Source organism: Chanodichthys erythropterus, chromosome 5, assembly GCF_024489055.1.
Source record: "Chanodichthys erythropterus isolate Z2021 chromosome 5, ASM2448905v1, whole genome shotgun sequence".
NCBI classification, from domain to species: domain Eukaryota; kingdom Metazoa; phylum Chordata; class Actinopteri; order Cypriniformes; family Xenocyprididae; genus Chanodichthys; species Chanodichthys erythropterus.
Window position 1 is genome coordinate 12824457 of NC_090225.1, and position 20544 is coordinate 12845000.

Sequence of the window (20544 nt, forward strand, 5' to 3'; positions counted from 1 at the left end):
ATATATATCACAGTTTCCTCAAAAATGCAGCACAACTGATTTCAACATTAATAATAAGAAGAAATGTTTGTTTCTCACAATATCATCATATGACTTCAGAAATCACACACTGACATCTGAAGGATCATGTGACACTAAAGACTGGAGTAATGGCTACTGAAAATTAAGCTTTGCCATTACAGGATTGAATGACATTTTAAAATAGTTAATTTAAATTATAATAAAATTTCACAATATTTCTGTTTTTTTTATTGTATTTTTTAATAAAATAAATGCATCTTTTCTTTCGTCCTTCCTTGTATGAGTCTGATGCAAGACTCTTTCTCAGGCCCTCGGCCACTTCTCCTCTTCAAAGGGCAATTTGGTGATTAATCATGCGTGTTTGCCCTGCTGGTCCGTCCATCCATCTGTGTGTTTATTTAGATCTGAATCCACACACATGAACTCACTGCTTCTGTAGCATGAGGTGAATAATAAACACTGTGTTTACATGCCAGTAATGAGTGTTTGCTTTAAACTAAACCAGACATGCCACTGTGTTCTTCATACAGGCAGTCTCTCTCTCTCTCTCTTTCTGTCTTTCTCTCTCTGTCTCTCTGTCATCCTCTCAATCAGTGTTGGAACAGCTGTGTCTTACAATCCTGACTGAATATACGGATATCAAGAATGGTCATTAAAATAAATGTGCTTCACAAAATCTTATCTACACCTTTGCTGTCGATACAATAACGTCCAGATTTTCAAAGCATAGGCATTACTGTAATCCACTGTTTAAAAAAATGTATGTTTCTCATAGGCAAAAAAAAAAAAAAAAAAGTGTATTTATGCTGTATATTCCACTCACACCAGGTTTTGCTCATCTCTCTGATCCTAAGAGAGTTTGTGATAGTTTTGTGCTTTTGGCACAGCATAAAGTGTTTTGTTTGGATTGTCAGTCTGGATTGATCAGAAATGTGGTCTCATGCTCCTCTTCAGGCCTCAGAGGATCAGGGCACCTGACGGCCCGTCCACTATAATCATCTCAAGCTTGGCTAGGAATATACTACCTGCAGCATAGGGAGAAATCACCATAAAAATACAACCACACAGCCCTTTATGGTCCTGCAAACCAGGAACACTCACACACATTGTTCTGAGACAAAGCAGCATAGTAGTTTGAGTGTTTGTTCACTAACAACTTAGTGATATGTACACTACCGTTCAAAAGGTTGGGGGGTCTGTTTTTTTTATGTAATGCTCAACAAGGCTTAATTTATTTGATCAAAAATACAGTTAAATAATTAATATTGTGAAATATTATTGCTGTTTTCTGCTGATTTTATAATATTTTAAAATTTTTCAAAGCTGAATTTTCATCAACCAGTAGTCCAATCTTGAGTGTCACATGATGCTTAAGAAATCATGCTAATATGCTGATTTAGTGCTCAACAAACAAGATATAATTTTCAGGATTTAACTAATAGAAATTAAAATCTTGCTGACCTCAAACATTTGAAGGTATTACTAGTCGACATTTATAAAGAATTAGTTCAAACATTAATAACTATTGTCATGTTGTATGCCTATAGTAAATAATGATTGATTTTTTTTTTTTTTTTTTTTTTTTTTTTTTTGATGAACTATTCCTTTGTTGATGGGTGGAAACTAGTTTTCAAGTCTAGTTTTTTTCATGTGTCATATTAGTAAATTAATTAATTTTTTTCTGTCAATTTACTGCAGATGTGATTCTGAAAATCGCTACCTTGGCAACCCACTTAGAGGAACATGTTACTGTAAGTAACACTCACTCACTGTCCCACACACACACACACACACACACACACCTTTTCATCATTACTAAGTCTATTCAAAATGTAAAAAGTAATCTAATGTCATGGTCCTTAGGAAACTTAATGTCCAAATAAAAAGAACATTAAAGTCATTGCAATTTTTACAATGCTAATTTTTTTGGAGCATTACAAATAAATTGTGACTATTCCGTGTCATCCAGCCCTATACACTCAAACATATTACCTGTGTCAAACCATGCACTTTCAAAATCTTTATCCAGTGTTCACAAAGTAAACATTTACAGCACCTTCTTGAAGCACAGCAGATGGAAGTGTTTCCCTCTAACCCCTCATCAAGACACCATCACACAAGCATTCATCTATTCTTAGCAGTACAATGCTACTTGTGTTGTTCATCTTGGCTTCTGTCTTCAGTTGGTTTATGTGAATATGTATATGTGTGTGTTGTGTGTGAGTGACTCTTATTTGTCGACCTTGTCACTAAATGCCAAGAGCTTAGCCTAAAGCAAACACGTGTGCTCTTGGCTTCACCCACAGCTGAGATGTGTAGTTCACATGTTGCTTATTTGGCCAGATTGAGATAGGTTTAGGATCTCAGTACAGTTGATTATGGCGGATTTCAGAGAGAGGCTGTGTTCTGTTGATGTTGTTAGAAAATGGCTTGTGACTGGAAAATGAGTGGGATGAACTCTTTGAGGAGAATCATCAGAAATGCCCTAGAGTGAGGACATGATGTATTTTGGGGGTGTGACTAAAATTAGCCCTTAATTCATCACATTTTTGGGCTAATTAGTTGGATCTCTCAAAAAAAAAAAAAATAACTAGGAATATCTGGTACACATATCAATCAAAAATAATATTGAGAGAATCTCATTCATTACTGTAAATCAGATAAAACAATTCTGTATTATTTAAATTCTAAATTCTACCGTTGTAAATGTGGCAAAAGTGCGCTCGCATTAGTGAACTTTTTTATTTATTAATTTTTTTTTGCAGAATTTCACTGGCAAAATGGTCAGTTGCCTATTTTCAATTACCCTTTTTCCACCAAGGCAGTTTGAGTGCTGGTTCGGAGCCAGAGCCTAGTTTCAAATCAGTTCTTTGTGTTTCGACACCCAAAGCACCAGCTCCGAACCAGGAAAGTGGTTCGTAAGTAGCACCAAAACATTGCTGGGCTAGAAGTAAGAACTGCTTGCGTCAGGGGCTGGGGCGGGGTTACCGTGACCAACAAGAAACTTGTGACCGCCATTTTTGAAATAGCAGCTAATCGAGCTAATAGCAGCTCGATTGTAATCTCTGTCTCTATACAAATTACGGCAAGCCGTTTTGGATGCCGACGTAGGTTCGTAAAGCCATGAGCATCAACAGTAGTGAAACATCCGTGATTGTTGATTGAAGGCTTGTTCAAGATGCACTGGAGAAGCACGGGCCGATTCGGCAGGTGACATTGGAGTGCCGCGGGTCCACGGGAGCGTTTGTAGAGCATACTCCTTGTGCTTTTGGATCGTTCTCACAATGCTTTGATGTCATGCGCTGATTGCTCTCCGGGAAACCGAAACTCGAACAAGCTTGGTGTGTTTGTGTTTGGCGCTGCAGCACTAGCTTTGCTGTGAAATATGAGACGTATACAGTGATGTAAGACCTGGCTCTGTGCTGCTCTCTAGCCCGTGGAAAGGCAAACCGGTTCTTAGAAGGCTCGTCAGTTGAACCAACTCCGAACTGGCACTAGCACTAGCTCTGAACTAGCACCCGGTTCGTGCTGGTGAAATTTTCAACGAAGCTCAGCTTCACTTTCAAACCTAGTAGCTTTTTGTTGGTCAACATGACAAATCTGCATGACCAACTGAAACTGTTGCGAAATCTGCGTGGTGAAATCTTTCACCCCCACACAAAATTCATGAACGCATAGATTCCTGTGGAAGTGACTGAATTTTGCCCGTGAAAATTTGCTGAACAATGGTAAATGTGATCACACCTTAGTATGAAAATAATAATGCTCGGACCGGAATAATTTCAATACAGTATCACCATAGTCAGATAAGATTTGTTTCACATTACATAAATGGGACGATCTTAAAAGAGGGGTAAGCCATTTTTCAAAAACGCTGTTGGATATTGTTGATATTTGAAATTAACCCAAACAAACACACCACTCTCTTCATTGTTCCGCCTCTGAAACTCACACTCCAATACTAACCACCCTGCTCCGAGTCGGTCTCAAACCCCAATCGATGCTAGTAGGCGAGGCAAGTGCAATGATGCTAAACACCGCATTCTCTAGCGGTCGTCAGTGCACAGTGGTTTACCTACACAACTCTCACTAGCTTGCCACTGTTATGCACACAGTGTGAGAGTGGATGTCTGTTTATCACAGCTGACGCACAACAAAATAATGTTTCACAAAAAATAAAGCACAGATGATGAATGAACGACAAGGAAGCACAAAAAAAATTAACGTACAGTACACAAGAGTAAATACAAACAAGAGTTTGTTGTTAGTCACCAACAGCACAGCAGCTCAATGACACTGAAACCCAGTGTTACTCGCGTGTGGAGCAGAATCAAAGAAGCCTCCGCATCTGTTTTCAGGCCTTCCCTTAGCTCTCTAATATTAACGCGGGTCCTAAAGCGCTTGCCCAGTCATACACCTTCATTCCAGTGATGTTCTTTTGAGCTCTTTTGTATTGTCTCATCTCTCTTTTTGCATCTCTCTTTCTGTTTTTCTTCAAATCTCCCTCTTGCTTGTTCTGTCTCCTCAACCATCATGTCGGCCCGATTAACTTCCAAACAACAGTGTTTTTGAAAAATTACTTACCCCACCTATAAGCAATTATGTTTAGCTGTCAATAATAATATGACAAAACCAAGCAGCTGAATCTTTTTCAGAACCAATAAGCAAAATATATTTTTTTTTCTTTCGATTTTCTGGGTGAAATATGACACAGACATTCACTCTTGTAATCTGTTATCACACCTTAAGCTGGGGTTTCTGTCCCATTTTTATAGAAGCAGGACTGACCAGCATGCCCTCAAGCCATAATCACTGATTCTGACTTAAAGTGTCTCAGATAGATATCTGAAGGTCAGAGAGTGCAGAAGGCAAGCAGTCAGGTCTGATTCCCTCACCCGTACATTTGCTGCTTGAAAATGCAGTACAAGTGTTTACGCTTCCTGTGTGATTTGAGAGTAGGAGGACTGGAGTGACTTTCTGATTTAAAAAAAATAAAATAATAATAGTATTTTTATAAAAATAGTGTAACAGTCAGTCTATTTTTTTAGAAAGCAAAGCCTCTCATGTTATTGTTGAGTAATTGTCGAGTTCTCCTGTCTAAAGAGTTTAAACATTTAAATTCCTGATGTAAATGTCACATTGGATATAAATTATAAAATGTTTTTTTTTTTGTGTGTGTGTGTTTTATAGGGTAAACGTTTTATTTTATTTTAAGCATGCTGTTTTCACAAGTGCTATTAATGCATGTTCAGAATGTGGATCAGTTAAACAGTACAAAAGTATTATGCACCTCATTTTACCCCTGTTTTTTCCATAATTTATTATAATTTTATTGTTAGGAAAACTTTTTTTTTTATTTAACTTATAGGAATTCAACCCTAAAACCCGGAAAGTTGTGAGCATGTGCCACAACTCCAATATACATTAGTTATAATAGGATTATGAGCAAACATTTAGCAATAATACTTGATGTTTGTATCACTAGCTCTCTCTGTTTAGCATTCTCTCTGTCACAGAAAATCTCAGTCTCTCTCACACACAGTATAGTTTTAGTTTATATTCAGAGCACTAGATGGCAGCCTTACAGCTCTAGTATTAGTCCAGTTGTCATGATTGACACAAGCACAGAGCGGTCATAACTTCCTCTCCTGACCACAAAATAGGAAAAGATATACAAAAAAATGACTCTGCCACAAAACCATCATCTTCAGGAGCAACAGACATGGTTTCTCCTGTGAACCCATCCACACAAACTTCTCAAGACAACAAGAAATTAAACCAAGTCGGTACTCAAGAAAAAAAACAAAACAGCCTATTCTAAATCATTACTCTTGTCACTACCACTTTTCCAGAAATGCCACCTGAGACCATATTTGACCAACCAAACTAGGCTTGTGTAAACAGCCCTCCAATGCCACCAATGAATGTTTTTAAAACTAAGCTCCATTTGATTACAGAGTCACAGATAAGTAGAGTACAACCAGACAGCCAATTTGTTTTAATGTACACAGAATCATCAGTCGGTTATCCATTCTATTCTTGACAGCAAACAGGCTTCAAAACTTTTTTTTTTTTTGCTATCTGTTGGACATCTGAGTTTTACATCGTGTACCCAGGCATTTGTGTTATCTTATACACTACAAAGGTTTCAGTTAGTAAGACCTTGAAAGAGTATCTTATGGCAGAAAGGTTCTCAGTATTACAATTAATCAACACACATAGGAGATGACTGTGTGTCAAAAGCATGTGTGAGGGGTTTGTTATGAGCAGATCAGACTTGCATTCCCTGTATATAGAAGGATTTATTACCAATGCATTATTTATAATTGACCTCCCCTCCAGTCTCTGCAGCACAATACTGTTATATCACTTCATGATTGATAGCGCACTGCATCATATCCTCCTGTGGTCAACAAATCCTTTCCAGCATCTCCGCTCTTTCCAACTGAAATGAAATGCGCATTACAACGCAGATTCTGATTGGATGCGCTGTTGTAAAATGCCGATAAACGCACACCTGTGACCATACATTCTATATTAAAGGGATAGTTCACCTAAAACATAAAAATTCTCATCATTTGTTCACCCTCATGTATCAAGAAGATATTTTGGGAATACAATGAAAGTCAATGGGGTCCAAAAAAGATTGGAACCTGTTGATTTTCATTGTATGGACAAAACAATACAAAACAAAAAACAAAACCCTTCTTTTGAGTTTCACAGAAGAAAGTCAGCCGTACAGGTTTGTATATTGCTTGTTGTTTTATTGGCTTATTTGTGTACCAATAAGTTTTGACTTTGAATTTGCACTAATAAAATAGACTATTCCTTGTAATTTTGAGCCATGTCTGGATTTGCAAAGATAGGTGTTCCAAATTTTTTTTTCTTCAGCCAAATCCCTGAAACGTATAAAATGTTTACTTGAAGAAGAGATTTTAAGTTAATATATTTAAAGAATTTAATGACACATTCTGATAATAATATTAATAATAATAATAATAATAATAATAATAATAATACATGTAATGATATCATTTTATATTATTGTTATTATTATTATTATCATCAGTTTTAATTCTATCAAAAAAGACAGAATTATATAACCTTTGCAAATTACAATTACATAAAATGAATATTTGATAACTGTAATAATAATAATTTCATTTTACATTATAAATTACTTATAAAACTTTTGTGTCTTGCTATACATTCTTCACTTAAACCTTCAAGCTTTAACATATCAAACCTTGAGCTTTTATTTTGATTGAATAATGGTCAAATGCTGTAAACTAATGTCCAAAAAAAGTGTTTATGCAAATGTGAACCTGGTGCACACTTCGTTCCCAAATGCACGTTAAACTCACATCACATTGCGTAAGGCATCTGATGTCATTCGTGATTGATTAAAATAACCTTTTTCATATCTATGAATATATTACACTCAAGTTCAGATTAAAGCAACTGTTCTTCTCCATTTCATACTCCTTGTATGGTGTACTAAACGCTAAAGTGTACACTGCAGCTGGCCTGCAAACTCTCTCACAGACAAACATGTATAAACACACACAGCAACCACAAGCAGCACTCACGCTCCCAGTGCCCAGCTGTTATCTCTTACTAGCACTGCTTCCTTTAGTCTGTCAGTGTGGGTTTCATCACACGTGTGCAGTGATTCAGTTATCTGGCTTTGAAATATGCGGGGTGGACACACTTGCTAATTTGACCAATTAAAGCCATGAAGAGAGGCTAGTTGGAGTGAGACAAGTCTGACTCCCTAAGGGAACGTCAGTGACATTTACCAGCTGAGTGGGATTGATGTTTACGCTTCGTCTTTGTAACAGGCTAATTCAACCAGCCTTGAACATACTAATGTCTGTTATCACAAGGAGAAAAATCAAGGGCCATCAAACATGATAATACTAATGATGACGATAAATGCAAGTCACTGTAACGGTAATTGAATGTCTCCTTCACTAACATAATGGATAGATGTTTATTATAGTATAACCTCCAGTGTCATCAAGGTCATGTTACAATTGCCATATACATGATGATGAATGTTATGTAGTCAAAAATGTCATCAAACTGTTGTCTTAATCAGACTAGAGGTCATATTTACCATGCTGTATCATACACTCAGCGATTGGGTTGTTTTAACCCAGCAGTTGGTTTAAATGTTTGCCCAACCTGCTGGGTAGTTTTACTTAACTCAACTATTGTTTAAAAATTACAGTATTGCTTACTTAAAATGAACCCAAAATGTCTTGAAAATTAACATTTATTAATATGTTTAATAAATGAACACTTTAATTTCATTTTAGATTCATTTTAAGTCAGCCATATAGATATTTTCAAACAATAGTTGGGTTAAATAAAACTACCCAGCAGGTTGGGCAAACATTTAACCCAACAGTTGGGTTAAAACAACCCAGTCGCTGGGTTTGTCCATTTTCAACCCAGCTGGGGTTGTTTTTAACCCAGCATTTTTTAGAGTGTATTCTTGTACTGTACTCAAGTATTTTCTTTCTTCTTTACTGTAATGGGTACTTTTAGCTTTACTTCAGAGCACTACATTGTTATTAAGACTGTCATTGTTGCTCTATTACTTTTTCAGAAAACATGTAAATCCTTGTTATTTTGAAATAAGTAAATTGAAACCTGCTCGATAAACTTACTAATAAACAGGCAATATTCTAGTAATATAAATGCTAATAAGCAACTAGTTAAAAGACCCTAAAATAAAGTGTTACCATGATTTCTGAAAGATCATGTGACACTGGAGTTGTGGTTGCTGAAATTGCAGCTTTCACATCATAGGAATAATTTACATTTTAAAATATATTAAAATAGAAAACAGTTATTTCAAATTCTAATAATATTTCACAATATTTCTGTTTTTACTTTATTTTTGATCGAACAATGCAGCCTTTGTGAGCATAAAATACTCAAAACATCAAAAAAATCTTATTGACCCCAAACTTTTAAGGATACACTCTAGAAAATGCTGGGTTAAAAACAGCCCAAGTTGAGTTAAAAATGGACAAACCCAGCAATTGGGTTGTTTTAACCCAGCAGTTTGCCAGCCTGCTGGGTATTTTTTTATTTAACTCAACTATTGTTTAAAAATAACTGAATTGCTTGCTTAAAATGAACCCAACGTATGTTGGAAATTAATATGTTTAATAAATGAACATGATAAATTGCTTATTAATACATTTTCACCTTTTGATTATTACTGTTGCCTCTAGTAACTATGTGTTGGGTTTACTTATGTTAAGTTTATTTAGTTGGGTTAAATAAAATTGCCCAGCACATTGGGCAAACATTTAACCCAGCTGCTGGGTTAAAACAACCCAATTGCTAAGTTTGTCCATTTTCCACCCAACACAAGCATTTTTTAGAGTGTAGTGTGTACTTTCACTCAAATACATGATTTGTTAAAGACATCTCTGATTCTCATAACAATGATCCCAAAAAATTTAGTTATATCTCATACACTGATTTACGGCCAATTTTCCACTGGCTGAATCAAAGCCATAACTGCTTCAGACATACTCAGATGAGTGTCCCACCAGCCAGCCAGACATCCTCAGGTCCCTCATCAAAAACTAATCAGGCATTCTGCCTAGACAGCTAAATACTTTTAGTCAGGCTGCTTTGTGCTTGCATACAAAGTCACTTTTATTTGGACATCTAAAGAACTATCTTATTTTCTAAAGATAATTGTATTGGCTTTAAGCCTTAGATGTAGATATCTTCTTCAATCAAGACACAGTGCATGACGATGAATTAGGACGTTCTTTACTTCCATTGCATTTTGGTCATGCTGATGTTATGGAGAATAAATTGTCATTAAGATGGTACAGCAATGATGTAATCAATCCAAAACCTCTAATGCCATTTGATTCTGTCTATTCATTTATATTAAGTGCTTTCAAATGTCACTGTACTGCAAACAGTTAGTGATAGTCTTGCATAGAAAATGCTGGTTGATATTACATCCAGATTATTTGCCTCACTACAAAATATTATATTAAAGCAAGTGCTTTCGAGCTGTATACAGAACAGAAAATTTGCATGCCATATGTGCACAGTGCATACTGCAAAAATAATACAAATTGTATGCTGTTCCAGATATGCACACTGAGTATAATTTAAATTATTAAGCTTTTTGATACACGTTCAAAAAAACATTTAGCTACATCATTCCTGCTAAATAATTTGTGAACATGTACATCTTACCTCATTTTATCAGGTATGGTTAGCTAAATCATGTGCTTTTGTTATGCATACATGGTTGACTTCAGTGAAAAAAAACTCAGTGTATAAAATTACATATAATTTGTTACTTCATTTCAGCTCATCACATTCAAAGGACCGTGTGAACCAGTGTATATTTAGCTTTGACTTTTTATTTAAGGGCAGCATGCCATTTTCTTTCCTGCTTCTAAAAAAGATGACTCCAGATGTCCCTAACTCTCCGCTGTTCTCATTACCGCCAGCAAGGTGTTCCAAAATTGAGGATGATAACGTTTATGGTAGAAGACATTAAATAAAATACCTAGATCCTGTTTGCCAGGGATGGCTTTCTGTTATTGCTTCATTTCAGACCTCTGAACTTGGAAATGAAATGTGTTCTGCAGGATGTTTAGAGGAAAATATACTTTGGCTTGATGAGACTGTTATTTGAGATTCCTGTAATGGCTTTATTGAATTATGTATTGTAGATAAATGTGTGCATTTCGTAACCAGAGCACGTCATAAGACGATGATGTTGTTGTCGGTTGTAATCAGAACGTCCTCTGTTGGCTTCTTATGTATGTTTCCTTTTATTAGATGATGGTAAAAATATTCTGGAGTTCAAGAAAGGTTAATAACCTCATATGTTAATAATTTCATTCCTCTGAAATAGAATAGTAGCACATGTTTTCATACAATTTTGCTTGATTAAATTAGCACTAAATAACCACATTATTTAGTGTTCTCTGATTTCACTCTAGGGGGCATTTGATTTACTGGCTAAATTTGTGCAATTAATTGACTTATTATAACCAAATTAGAGCAAAATGTTGGAAGCAGTGAAAACATTCCAGCATATTGTTATTTATGTTAGTTTCATATTTGCATTGTGCTCGGTGAACTCCTTGACACGCATTCACTCATGCACACACATAAATACATGCAGTCATGCAAGCGAACGCAGATGCACACTCAAAAGTATTAATATCATCACAGCAAGAAGTGTAAGAGAGTGGGCAATAAATAGCTCTAAAGGACCATAGACATAATTGCATGTATATCCTACAACCCAAAACATCCTGTTGATCTCCCTCTTTGATTTTCTGCATTTATTTGTCCCCTTCATGGAATAGAAAAACTCTCTGAAGTTTGCCAAAGACCCTTATGGGATAAACATAGCTTTGCTGTGTACCTGGGGCAAGAACAAGGAGAGAAAAAGAGAGAGAGCCAGCAATAATCGTTCTATTTCTGTGACAACGGAGGGTACTGAGTGGTCAGAGGAAGAGATAAGCTCAAGACGGCCGCTTTGATCTGATCTGTGGTAATTCTCCATCTCTCTGTGGTTGCGGAATGAACACGGCTATTTGTTGAACCTAATATCCTTTAGTTTCGCTCGCTTTCTGTGAACATCCCCCAATCTGCTATGGTTTAGTGTGCATTTGTTACATCATGTGCAGATATGTTGAGATAAACATCTTTTGAAGAAGGCCTAGAAGTTTTTTCGTGGATTGGTGTGGGGTCAGAGGCGGTCAGATTCGTTTTGTTAGATTGCAGCTGCTCATTTGAGGTTTGAAATTGATGTTCAAGGTTGATGATGTGTTCTCAGTGTCATGATGATTTAGATTAGCAATCCAGTTGCAATAAATTGAACTGTTATCACACAAAAAAAGCCACTATTTCTTATGAAAAAACCCACTAAAATTACTTATTGTTAAAGTGCCCTTATTATGCTATTTTAAATGTCTTATTTTGTTTGGACGTCTCCTATAATAGGTTTACATGCATCCTTTAATTATTTCATAATATACATTGCACATCACCTCATTTCTCAAAGAGTCTGAAAATGGTTCATTCGAAGATTCAGTCTCTCAAATCCCCTCATTTCCGTCAGCCTACTCTGCTTTGATTGGTCAGACGGCCTAGTCTGTTGCAATTAGTCTAATCTGCTCTGATTGATCAGACGGCCCAGTCTGTTGTGATTGGTCTACTCTGCTCTGATACACTAACATTGGTGTTAGTTTTTCCACACTGCTATAACTACAGTGTTTGAGAAGTGGTCCAAGTAGATGTTGTTCGCAGGCAGCCTGTGAAGACCTTTGGCTGGCATTATGCAAATTTGTAAGAAGGTATTAATAGGAAGTGACACTGGAATTGCTGATGACTCGTTTCAGCAGTTCAGTATTGATTTTTTTGTATTTAGGAGTCACTTTATTTTCCATGCGCTTTGATCTTTAAAACCTTGCAGACCTTTTACATTCACTAATAGTTGTATTACACACGGCATGAAAGGAAATATTCGAAAAATCGTAATATGGGCATTTTAAGTGCTTTTAATCTATAAGAGGTTTTGTCCGTTTCTAAAATGTCATAAATGATGACTAGAATCCAGCGAAAGCTTTTTCATCTTTTTGTGAACTAATGCCAATGACAGTTCAGTGTTTTCTTCCATCAGCAGAGTTGATATTAATTTTGACCCGCTGGACAATCAAATCAATCCTCAGCCTTCCTCTGTCTGTTGCTATTTAATCATATGCCGTCTTCACAATTGAATCGGACAAGGTGACCTTTAGTTGCTCGTGCAGATGTGAGCTGTCAAAAACTCCTTCATATCACAACTGCTTCTCTTTCCCAATGAGAGTTTGTGTTTAACTTTGAAGAATAGCTATGATTGCCATGATGTTGTGATTTCAACGTGACGTGAACATGAAGAATTTTTGCCAAGCCATCACTTTTACGACATGTTAACAAATTTCATGATTTCTATGCTGAATTGAATACAATTTGTTTTTGTTTTTTTCTTCTCCTACCACACTAGATAATCTTCTGATAGACTACCAGTTCACCTTTAGTCTGCTTCAGGAGGATGATCAGCATTACACAGCTATTAACTTCATGGCGAACCCGGAAGAGGTCAGTGAGTTTGCATCATGTGTTCACAAACAAAATGCTTTTGAACGGGTTGTATTTGATTTTGAATTTGGTGTGTTTCCAAAAAAGTGCCCAAATTTGTGTCCTAAACGTAGGTCACAGCCAATAATTTGATGTTTGATGTACTTTTATGTGCAGCAGAATTTTAAAACATACAGATTTAATTTTGTAAATTATTATGAGAATTAAATTATTTTATTTTCATTTTATTTATATTATAAATAAAAAAAGTCTACATTATTGTAAATATAGTAATATATATATATATATATATATATATATATATATATAGTAAACACTTTATTATCAGCTATTAAATTATTTGTCTTCATGTTGTTTGTTTTCCAGACCAATAAGAATCTCGATATGTCAATTAATGCATCTAACAATTTCAACCTGAACATAACGTGGTCTATTGGCTCAACAGGTAAAGTATTTCATGTAATGTTTCAGAATAAAAGAAAAAAGAAATCCCAAAAGAAATAATTACTTTGTAAAATAGTTCTGGTTGAACAAAGTAAGAATGGGAAAGCTATGTGAATCCATTTGTCAGGGCATTTATAAAATGCTTTTTGATTTTAATTAAGATAAACAGACATTGCTCTTGCACAGACAAATGCCTGAACGAAATAGATTTTCATTTTGTTGCTGGTGAATAAACCTTTAGGACAAGCAGATATGTGGAGAAGTGTTATAGATTGTCCCATAGGCGCAGATAAACCAAACTCCCAATGGTCACTAGAATAGTACAGATAGTGTTTGAGTGTCGGGTGTCATTGTCATGAGAGCTTCTTTATAGAAATATTTAAGACTGAACTCAAAAGAGTGATTAATGGAAAAGTCATATTTTGCACTGTGATGAATTGCTAATAACTAAAAGAAATCTTGTTTTATCCTGTCATAGTTAATGGAACAGTCTCTGTATGGGTCATCTGGGAAACATCAATATAGACTGACTGATGTTTATGCTCATTTGTGGATAGACCATGTCTTCACTATTAGCTCCTGAATCTGTTTAAACCCTCTGAGAAGCTCTTAGAAGTTTCTAGGCTTTGATCCTGTTGGCATTCTAGTATAGCTTCTTACAATGCAGTTATTCAGATGTTTTATAGTTGAAGGGTTGGTCAGAATATTATGCCATGTTTAATCATGCAGAGGTTTTTGTATGCAGACGTTGTTGTTGGCTGACGTGCACTTTGCTGACGCTGTGTTTTGTGTCCCTACAGCGGGTACGATCTCTGGGGAGGAATTCCCCATAGTGTCCAAGACTAACATCAAAGAGTACAGAGACAGCTTTTCCTATGAGACATTCTCCTTCCTTGCAAATCCCAACATCACTTTCCACGTTTATGTCAGCAACTTTTCATGGCCAATCAAAATACAGGTAAGATGAACTGCCTGATTTATGTTACCTCAACCAGGTGTGCATGTAATGTTGTTCATTCCAAAACAGCCTATTCTTATTTATTAAGTCCAAAAAAGAAAACCTGTGCATAAAACCTATTTTTAAAATATTGATTTCTATGCATAGAGTACATATAAAAATTGGATTATTTACATATAAAATAGCTTATTAGATATACATGGATAAATGTTTTTTATACGTCTGTATGTAGTAAAAAAAAAAAAAAAGTTTAGTTTCAGATCCATCACTCAGTTTGAGACTGCTGTTCTTCTTTTTATATGCCAAACTGTTAACTGATTAACTTTTTATTTTGATATATTATATATGGTAAATGATAAAGTTCTAAAATGATTACATTTTTGTTCAGATTTTCTGAATTTGATCAAAACAGCATCATGATCATCAATATCTTCATCATAATGGACCACAACAACAAATTACTGTAAATATCATCCATGAAATTTGTTTTTGATTTCAAGTCAAGCTCTCTAAGCCCTCATATCTAAATAGGGCACTGAGCATAACCATTATGAAGTGTGTTATGCAAAAATAATATGTTTAATGATCCATGAGTCCGCTTTGTGCTCATCAATTATTTTGGAGTGCTTTATAAAAGCTCTGACAAACTGTACAAAATATCTTCATTCTCTCAGCATTCCCATCTATGAACTGAAGAAGACTATTTTAATTCACTTTAATTTCATTTTAGATAATCTGATAAATCTGGTTTAATTGATAAAACGTCATATTTTTGAGGCTGTGTTTGTTATTAACTGTGGGGTTTTTGTCAGTGATTTAATGTGCCTTTTCACAGGGTTCCTACAATCATGGAATCCTGGAAATATCACGGCTTCGATATCAAAATATCTATTACATTTCTAAAAGGTCATGGCAATGTCTATGTTGAATATACATATTTTTAGTTATGACCAGCTCTCAAATATTCCATTGAATTTAAAATTTGCAGTTTGAGCCAAATCCCTAAAAAAAAAAAAAAAAAAAAAGATTTTAAATTACTTATCCAATAGAACCGACTAGAAAAGTCATGGAAATACCAAAAAATTAAATAAAATAAAAATACAAATAATAATAAAAATCACATTAATATTTTTTAAAATGCTCTTACCAGGCTGCTCAACAAGCTTTTTGAAATCATAATTATTTGAATATATTTTAAAATGTCATTTAATCATGTGATGAACTGAATTTTCAGCTTCCTTTACTCCATTCTTCAGTGTCACATGATCCTTCAGTAATCATTCTAATATGCTGATTTGGTGAAACATTTAGTTTTATTATCAATGTTGAAAACAGTGGTACTGCTTAATATTTTTGAGGAAACTGTAATGATTTTTTTTATTTCAAGATCATTTGAATAGGAAGTTCAAAAGAACATTGAGATAGAAATCATTTTTTTGATCAATTTATTGCATTCGTACTCAATCTTTTGTTTTTTTAATTATTATTCTTACCGACCCCAAATATTTAAATGGTATATCCATCAAAGTGTAGAAACTCTGCTTTTCCATTCCTGCTCTGCTTTACATATTAAACATAAAGGTTTTGGACAGAACAGGTGGTGCTCCTTGTAATCGGGCTGCTGAGTAAGCCAACACAGTCATCAGTCTTCCCAGCAACCCTCAGTCAGATCCTGCTGTGCAACTGCACTGTGGCCTGTTAGTATCAGCCATTTATTGATTGTGGCTGTGAATCATTCCCATTAATGCATTTTTACCATAGCCACATATAGATGAGATAGTAACACGAGCCCTTAATTGTTCTCATCAGGATCCCAGTACCGCAGTCATCTATAGACTGATCTGAGTAACCTGAGAAGAACCACTCCTCTGGCCCTGACCTTCATCACGTCTGATGGACATCCAGTCAACCTGCTTTCAAAATAAAATCATCTATCTCTCTGATTTATTGGCCTATTTGGTGCATAAAGAGAAAATAATATTTCCTCCGCCAGCCGCAGTGAACAATGTTGCGTCTTCCTTTTAAATGACTCCTTTATCGACTAAAGAAGAGACGAAACTGCGCTCGCTTTCAGCTAGAGCACAGTGTCTTTCAGTATTTGCTTATGAAAAGCTAATTTTGTTCATACAAAGTGATACTGAAAGATTGACACAACGACTAATACTCTGAATGTGTTTTCTATTATTCTCTTTGTGTCTTGAGGCCTGTGTGTGCTCACGCCTGTCAGTCAAGGTTATGCATGGTCGTGAGCACATCTAATACAAAGAGTATTTTATGTAGTCTCATACTTCATGTGGTTTAATAGTGTAGGTCAAGGCTGTAGTGACCCTTTCACAGGCAATGTTCAGGGACACACACACAGGAAGAGGGAAGGATGAGAGGCCACTGTCGGCCCTGTGGCTGAAGTGAGCTGCTGACATACTAGTGATTGGTATCACAGTTGGAGTTGTGTGCTGCATTCATCACCCTCAGTCTTCACTTTTCCACTGCCTGCAGTCACTCTCTTGCAGTCACTCACTCTTCTTTCACTCTCTTTATCTCTTTCATGTCAGACACTGGCAGAGATTCTCCATTTATAACAGATCTCACTCCATGTTTAGTCTGAAAGAGTTGAATCAAATAAGCAGATTCATAAATACTTCAAGTGTCAGTTAAAAAAAAAAAAAAAAGAAAAAAACTTTATTTAGCATGGATGCATTACATTGATTAAAAGTGACATTAAGACATTGATGTTACAAATTATTTCTTTTTTTCAAGTAAAAACTGTTTTTTTTTTTGTTTTTTTTGTATGCATCAAATAATCCAGAAAAATATCAAAGTATTAAGTGGCACAAGTGTTTTCAACATTGATAATAAGAAATGTTTCTTGAGCACTAAATCAGTATATTAGAATGATTTCTGAAGGATCATGTGACACTGATGATTTGGGCAATGATGCTGAAAATTCCGCTTTGCCATTACATTTTAAAATATATTAAAGTCCCCTTGTAGTCAATCATTTTATCCCTTAAAACTCATCTTTGATCACCAAAATGACATATTTACAATGTTGTTTTTTTTCCTGTGAAAAAAAAAAAAAATTCTTTATGCCTTCATTTTCTTCACATGTGCAATAATAAGTGCATGCATGACATCACAAAAATCATGTTTTTTTTTTGTTTTTGTTTTTTTGTCAAGAGTGGACATTATATTTACATTAATACAGCTGATATGATCCCGTTGTCAGAGGGTTTTTTCACATAGCCTACCTGACTGAAAGGGCTCATTATGTGGGTCATTATGCGATCATTATGCAGGTCTTTGCCTTCTCAGGTGTGAATCACAGCATTATTCATAAATATTCACGCCTCCATGTTTTTTGACAAAAAGTGTTTTACAAAATTTAAATCAATATATTGTTTTATATGAACGAGTGGGCAGGATACTTTTTTACATCATTATGAAGCAAAAACTCTAGTCTACAACCTCCAATACCTAGAAGTCTTGTGAACACACATATAATATTAGTTTTATGGCCTTATTTCATTGACTCAAGTTTTTTGTTTTTTCAATAACCACACATAAGCGTTATTCCTTCAAAAATACAAACGTACGTACATGTTGCTCACACATTATGGTAGCTAAGTTCGTGCTGAATACAGTGTAATGACACTTTTTCCATTAATATGTTTATGAACAACTGAAAAAAACACAAATGTCAGGGCATGTCAAAACTTCTCCAGGGCCCCAAAAATCCTCAGACCCCAGAGGGTTAAATGTAACTACACCCATGGTTCATTTAGTGTATGTGAACCTATGAATATGCTAATATATGCTCCTCCTCCACTCACTGAGGTAAATGCTGCACATTTGTATCGCTTTTTACAAAGTTGGACACACAAAGCTAATTAATGAAGTTTTGGTGAGCAGAAGTGTCAGACTAGATTGCAGGAAGAACACGTGATGAAGATTAGATTCAAAAGACTAAAAAGACTAATAATCATCCCAAAAGTCAACTTAAATAAAGGGTTGGAAACAAACAACCATTTAACATAGATGTGACCGGACAACTTAACACTGAACATTATATTATTTTAAAATGATTTTCAAAAGAGAAATATTTAAGAACGCAAACATTTTGCGAGCGACCGCAAAGTTTCTCCAGGGAGCGCAAAACATTTGCTTGAGAACCCAAAAGCATTGACATAATTTTTCCTCCTATCTCATATTTTTTCCCCATCATCATGTCCCTTTAGATGATTCGTACATTTCACATGACATCCACACAAATTTTCAAACCAAATACTTAGACTTTTTTTTTTTTTAATAAACTGAATATTATTGACAAATAGGATAATGGAAAAAGAAAAAGAAAACAGAGAAAAGTTGTGGGGGGGATCACATATATTAATCACATATTCCCAGCACATGTGGTTTGCCTTAATGCTTGCCATTATTTATATCTCTTCCTATTAATCATGAATCTGTGCTCATGATGTAAGGTAACCTGGTTATCAGGTTTAATCCAGATCAAATAAGCTTGGCCCTTCAGACTCATTAATGAGTAACAGTAGGAGAATCAGGATAGTCATGTGTAATGCTTGTCTGCAGAGGAGACTGCTCGGCTTGGGAAAGCCTACCCCGTTGATGAAAGCATTTCCTGCCCTCGCTCTGCTCCCCTAGGGTTATCACTTCAGTCTCAGGATGACATCAGCTTAGAGCTGAGGGCTGGTTTGGGGGGCAGAGCTCACAGGGATTTGCCTACCCTAGTGGAACAGACTTATATTTAGTTTGTCACTGTGGTCCTGTACCTCACTTCTCCAGTATTTTTCAGTCCACAGTGGGCTGCTTTACTCACCCCTTTTATTTATTTTTTTGAAGAATTAGTACTTACAAATGAGCCGAATATTTAGTTAACTAGATATTGTGTTGAAGTTTAATATCTTGTTTTGTGTTGATTTTAATCACATATTAATCAAATTTAATGTCATTCAGAAGAAGGGTAGTGACTACACTGTCATTTATTGTCAATAATTGGATTTTGTCAATAGCTGAACATATGATACCATATAAAAAGATGATTGAAAAGATGATTATTGCTGTTTACATAAAGATTATACATGAGAGTATTTTGCAACATCAGTGTCAATATCATCTTAAGTGTCTTATCATCTACCTGTAAAAACCTGGTCCAGTTTGCAGCCACTTTTGGACACAGTAGAGAGACTGTAGGAGATGTCCGTGGGTATCCCTGAGCCTGAGACTATGATGCACCTCTGTTGTATCCTCAGTTCTCTTCCTTCGTTTCTTTGACAAGGATTATTTCAAAAAGATCAATAAATAAGCTTTATGCCGAACGTCGCATGAACAAACAGGAAAGCAGGTCTTATTGCTGGTCGGAGAAAGTGTTAACAACAGTACGAACAAGCTAACCTACCTAGTTCTTTTTATTGTTACCGTTTTATTCAATTTAAATAGCTAAATGTTAGTGAGAAGAAGAAATAGGCTTTTAGATATCAATCTGCACATGCGATGGACATTGGTTATGCAAATATTTGCTTCACTCCTTTAAAGGTATCTTGAGTAACCGGCTCTATATTTAACAAAGCAAAAGACCTTAACCGGAAGCAATGCAACCTGTTTTACAGAATACGGAAGCTTGTTGCACATAAACCCCATTAAAATAAATCAAAAAGTGTTCATAATATTCTGCTCTAACAATACTCTTTCCTTCAGTCTCATGGTGGACAGAAGCTGCGCTGCTGCATTGGATAGATTTCTGTGTTGTATAGCCATCTTGTCGCAGCCATTGTAGACCAAGGAATTGGGGGGTGATTTGATTTTCTCTACACACACATCGCTTATTTTCCCCAGTCCAGTAGACATCATTAAATAGAATGCCTTTAGTAATCTCATTTCTGACAGACAGTTTGCGGTCTACCACAACCTCTGTCCATCTCGGACATCTGAGTGAGTCTCTTTGGATAAAGGGA

General features: G+C 35.5%; 1 protein-coding gene across 6 annotated transcripts in view; it reads left to right on the forward strand.

The window, feature by feature from the left end:
- Positions 1-20544, forward strand: part of atrnl1a (attractin-like 1a) — a 332899-nt gene that overhangs the window by 131070 nt on the left and 181285 nt on the right. For 4 of the 6 annotated variants that reach the window (XM_067386115.1, XM_067386114.1, XM_067386113.1 and 1 more), the window contains exons 22-25: positions 1720-1772; positions 13076-13170; positions 13537-13615; positions 14415-14572. In XM_067386115.1, the coding sequence (XP_067242216.1) occupies positions 1720-1772; positions 13076-13170; positions 13537-13615; positions 14415-14572 (385 nt within the window). Of the gene's footprint in view, positions 1-1719; positions 1773-13075; positions 13171-13536; positions 13616-14414; positions 14573-16169; positions 16270-16381; positions 16488-20544 lie in introns of those variants that run through there. The other 2 variants (XM_067386117.1, XM_067386118.1) reach the window with 2 other exon arrangements.